A 5,000-nucleotide genomic window follows, 5' to 3' on the forward strand; every position below is an offset into this window, starting at 1 on the left:
CGTCGTCCGGGTTTGGCCGTCATTGTAAATAAGAATTTGTTCTTAACTGACTTGCCTAGTTAAATAAAGGTTGAATAAAAACACAGTGGTGTACTCACCAATCATGGGCTGTAGGATGCTCTCCATGCATTTGATGAGCTGCTGGTAGATCTGAATGGCCAGGTCACTGAGGACCTGACGGTACTCTGCCAGGTCAAAGTTAGACAGGCAGTGATCATTCTGCTTAGGAGTGTTGTGCTTCATAAACGACTGCAGGAACAGAGAGGAGGAGGAAGAGAGAAACAGATACAAACACAGTTGGAGCATCGCAAGAATAAAGTGTGTCTGTGTTTTGGGGTGTACCTGACCTCCGCTGTACCGTTTCAGACTGTCTGTGTGTGTGTGTGTGTGTGTGTGTGCTGGGTCCGGTCTCACCTCACCTCCGCTGTACCGTTTCAGACTGTCTGTGTGTGTGTGTGTGTGTGTGTGTGTGTGTGTGTGTGTGTGTGTGTGTGCTGGGTCCGGTCTCACCTCACCTCCGCTGTACCGTTTCAGACTGTCTGTGTGTGTGTGTGTGTGTGTGTGTGTGCTGGGTCCGGTCTCACCTCACCTCCGCTGTACCGTTTCAGACTGTCTGTGTGTGTGTGTGTGTGTGTGTGTGTGTGTGTGTGTGTGTGTGCTGGGTCCGGTCTCACCTCACCTCCGCTGTACCGTTTCAGACTGTCTGTGTGTGTGTGTGCTGGGTCCGGTCTCACCTCATCTCCGCTGTACTGTTTGAGACAGTGTAGGAAGCGGCAGGTGTTGGACAGCCAGAAAGAGACCGTCTCAAAGTCATCCCCTCGTTTCTGTCAGAGATAAAATTACAATATAGATACTAGTGTAATTACAGTGTTACTACACAAGTATAGGAGCAACTTAATGTAGTTTTACTGACATCACAGGGTGTGCGCCCCACATTACATCCTTCTTATACCCTATATAGTGCACTACTTTAAACCAGAGCCCTGCGCACCTTGAGTATCTTCTTGATGCTGTTGATGGTGGATGTGAGCAGCGTTCTGACCTTCTGGTCATCGTTGACATAGTCAGCATGCCTCAGACACATGAACAGGATGTAGGCTGGCAGGCCTGGGATCAGATTCACCGCTACACCACGAGGCTTCAACTCTGTTACAGATATTCACTGTTACAATAGACTATTGGATTATCTATGTATAAACAGAAAAACTTCTCTCTAACACTCATAGAGAGGTAGAGAGAGAGAGGTAGAGAGAGAGGTAGAGAGAGAGGTAGAGAGAGAGGGGTAAATAAAGAAAGGTAGAGAGAGAGGTAGAGAGAGAGGGGTAAATAAAGAAAGGTACAGAGAGAGGTAGAGAGAGGTAGAGAGAGAGGTAGAGAGAGAGGGGTAAATAAAGAAAGGTAGAGAGAGGTAGAGAGAGAGGTAGAGAGAGAGGTAGAGAGAGAGGGGTAAATAAAGAAAGGTAGAGAGAGAGGTAGAGAGAGAGGTAGAGAGAGAGGTAGAGAGAGAGGTAGAGAGAGAGGGGTAAATAAAGAAAGGTAGAGGTAGAGAGAGAGGTAGAGAGAGAGGTAGAGAGAGAGGTAGAGAGAGAGGGGTAAATAAAGAAAGGTAGAGAGAGAGGTAGAGAGAGAGGTAGAGAGAGAGGGGTAAATAAAGAAAGGTAGAGAGAGAGGTAGAGAGAGAGGTAGAGAGAGAGGGGTAAATAAAGAAAGGTAGAGAGAGAGGTAGAGAGAGAGGTAGAGAGAGAGAGGGGTAAATAAAGAAAGGTAGAGAGAGAGGTAGAGAGAGAGGTAGAGAGAGAGGGTAAATAAGAAAGGGAGAGAGAGAGGTAGAGAGAGAGGGTAGAGAGATAGGTAGAGAGAGGTAGAGAGAGAGGGGTAAATAAAGAAAGGTAGAGAGAGAGGTAGAGAGAGAGGTAGAGAGAGAGAGGGGTAAATAAAGAAAGGTAGAGAGAGGTAGAGAGAGAGGTAGAGAGAGGTAGAGAGAGAGGGGTAAATAAAGAAAGATAGAGAGAGACGTAGAGAGAGAGGGGTAAATAAAGAAAGGTAGAGGAAAAAAAGGTAGAGAGAGAGAGGTGGTGAGAGAGAGAGAGGAGAGAGAGAGAGGTGGTGAGAGAGAGAGAGGGAGAGAGGTGGTGAGAGAGAGAGAGGTGGTGAGAGAGAGAGAGGGTGAGAGAGTTAAAAGAGACTGCAAGATTGAGAATGGTTAGAGGTCAGGGTTATAGGTCAGAGTGGAGGTTACATACCCAGTATGAGGTTCTTAACCAGTTTCAGCTCATCCTCCTTCTTGTACTCCAACATTCCCTGGAAGTCTTTCTCGCGACGAGGAATGTTCACCGGACGGACCGTCTCTTCAACCATCTGACCCGGAGATATAGTCTCAACATGGCCAGCTACACACACACACACACACACACACGGTCAGATAACAAAAATTCAGGTCCAACAGACACCCAGGTACGTCTCCTTCCTTACCTCCCATTTCTCCAATCTTCTTCGAGAACACCTTCAGCTGTTTCTTAAGCTTACGGATAGTTTTATCCTGCTTCTCCAGCTGTTCCATGAGGTCCTGAGAGAGAGAGAGAGAGAGAGAGAGGTGAGGTTGGCAATAGTCGATCACTTTATCAAAGCCAAGGGATCAGCGGTCAAACAGGAAGCTGACAATGGTCAAAGTTCAGACAAAGGCTCCCTTACCCAGTGGGTTGGAGAGAGAGAGGGGGTTGATTTAAAACAGGGGGTACTTATTTGGTCCTCTGTGGGGTTAGAGAGAGGGGGGGTGCTAATTTGAAACAAGGCCTGGCTGTATGTTAACAGAGAGAAGAGGTGCTGGGTTTAACACATTGACCTCCTGTGTGAGTTAGAGAGAAGGTGGTGCTCTGCTGGATTTGTCTGTTGTGGGTTAACAGAGTTAAAGTAGAAATCTGACACACACCAAACTTTGTTAGTGGTCACACACGTGCAGAGAAACACAATGTCCTTAGACTCGACATACAACCATCCGTCGTAATATGTTGACTTTGGCGCTGCGATATGCTGTTGGATCCTCAGTCCTCAGCATCTCCTGTTAGGTGACATCCACACACATCAGAGGGTGTTCTTACACACACACATCAGAGGGTGTTCTCACACACACATCAGAGGGTGTTCTTACACACACACACACATCAGAGGGTGTTCTTACACACACACATCAGAGGGTGTTCTCACACACACACACATCAGAGGGTGTTCTTACACACACACATCAGAGGGTGTTCTCACAGAACACACACACATCAGAGGGTGTTCTCACAGGACACACACATCAGAGGGTGTTCTTACACACACACATCAGAGGGTGTTCTTACACACACACATCAGAGGGTGTTCTTACACACACACATCAGAGGGTGTTCTTACACACACACATCAGAGGGTGTTCTTACACACACACATCAGAGGGTGTTCTTACACACACACACACACACATCAGAGGGTGTTCTTACACACACACATCAGAGGGTGTTCTTACACACACACATCAGAGGGTGTTCTCACACACACACATCAGATGGTGTTCTTACACACACACATCAGAGGGTGTTCTTACACACACACATCAGAGGGTGTTCTCACACACACACACATCAGAGGGTGTTCTCACAGGACACACACATCAGAGGGTGTTCTTACACACACACATCAGAGGGTGTTCTCACAGAACACACACATCAGAGGGTGTTCTTACACACACACATCAGAGGGTGTTCTCACAGGACACACACATCAGAGGGTGTTCTTACACACACACATCAGAGGGTGTTCTCACAGGACACACACATCAGAGGGTGTTCTTACACACACACATCAGAGGGTGTTCTCACAGGACACACACATCAGAGGGTGTTCTTACACACACACATCAGAGGGTGTTCTCACAGAACACACACATCAGAGGGTGTTCTTACACACACACATCAGAGGGTGTTCTCACAGGACACACACATCAGAGGGTGTTCTTACACACACACATCAGAGGGTGTTCTCACAGGACACACACATCAGAGGGTGTTCTTACACACACACATCAGAGGGTGTTCTCACAGAACACACACACATCAGAGGGTGTTCTCACAGAACACACACACATCAGAGGGTGTTCTCACAGGACACACACATCAGAGGGTGTTCTCACAGGACACACACACCAGAGGGTGTTTTCACAGGACACACACATCAGAGGGTGTTCTCACAGGACACACACATCAGAGGGTGTTCTCACAGGACACACACATCAGAGGGTGTTCTCACAGGACACACACATCAGAGGGTGTTCTCACAGGACACACACATCAGAGGGTGTTCTCACAGGACACACACATCAGAGGGTGTCTCACAGAACACACACATCAGAGGGTGTTCTCACAGGACACACACATCAGAGGGTGTTCTCACAGGACACACACATCAGAGGGTGTTCTCACAGGACACACACATCAGAGGGTGTTCTCACAGGACACACACATCAGAGGGTGTTCTCACAGAACACACACATCAGAGGGTGTTCTCACAGGACACACACATCAGGGTGGTGTCGGACACACCCCCCCTCAGTAAAACAGTAAGTATCACAGTAACACTAGCGACCAATAAGGGAAGTCCTGGTTGATGGCAGCAGGTTGTCTTGGTGATCTGGTCTGAATATGTATCTGTTTTTTCATTCATCTATGACCTTTTGAACGCTTAAATCATTTCATAAAAGTATTACAATTTGTGTTTTAAAATGTGTGTGTGCATGTGTGTGTGACTGCATGTGTGTACACGTTTGCATGTTTGTAAGCGTGTGTATACATTGGGTGTACAAAACATTAAGGACACCTTCCTAACATAGAGTTGTCCCTCCCCTTTTCCCCTCAGAACAACCTTAATTGGTTAGGTGTGGAAAGCGTTCCACAGGGATACTGGCCCATGTTGACTACAATGGTTCCCACAGTTGTGTCAAGTTGGCTGGATGTCCTTTGGGT

The 5,000-nt window shown here is 47.3% G+C and overlaps 1 protein-coding gene across 8 annotated transcripts in view; it reads right to left on the reverse strand.

Moving 5' to 3' along the window:
- The window catches only part of LOC115166979 (unconventional myosin-Va), a 51,573-nt gene that overhangs the window by 8,212 nt on the left and 38,361 nt on the right, over positions 1 to 5,000 (reverse strand). For 5 of the 8 annotated variants that reach the window (XR_003870409.1, XR_003870408.1, XR_003870411.1 and 2 more), the window contains 6 exons: positions 2,990 to 3,058; positions 2,473 to 2,566; positions 2,244 to 2,390; positions 992 to 1,146; positions 735 to 824; positions 99 to 249 (listed from right to left, as the gene is read on the reverse strand). Coding sequence is in view for 1 of the 8 variants with exons in the window: in XM_029720966.1 (XP_029576826.1) it covers positions 99 to 249; positions 735 to 824; positions 992 to 1,146; positions 2,244 to 2,390; positions 2,473 to 2,566; positions 2,990 to 3,058 (706 nt within the window). In the remaining 7 variants the exon portion in view is untranslated. The remainder of the gene's footprint in view (positions 1 to 98; positions 250 to 734; positions 825 to 991; positions 1,147 to 2,243; positions 2,391 to 2,472; positions 2,567 to 2,989; positions 3,059 to 5,000) is intronic. The other 3 variants (XR_003870412.1, XR_003870414.1, XR_003870413.1) reach the window with 1 other exon arrangement.

The sequence above is a fragment of the Salmo trutta genome, chromosome 29 (assembly GCF_901001165.1).
Source record: "Salmo trutta chromosome 29, fSalTru1.1, whole genome shotgun sequence".
Lineage (NCBI taxonomy): Eukaryota > Metazoa > Chordata > Actinopteri > Salmoniformes > Salmonidae > Salmo > Salmo trutta.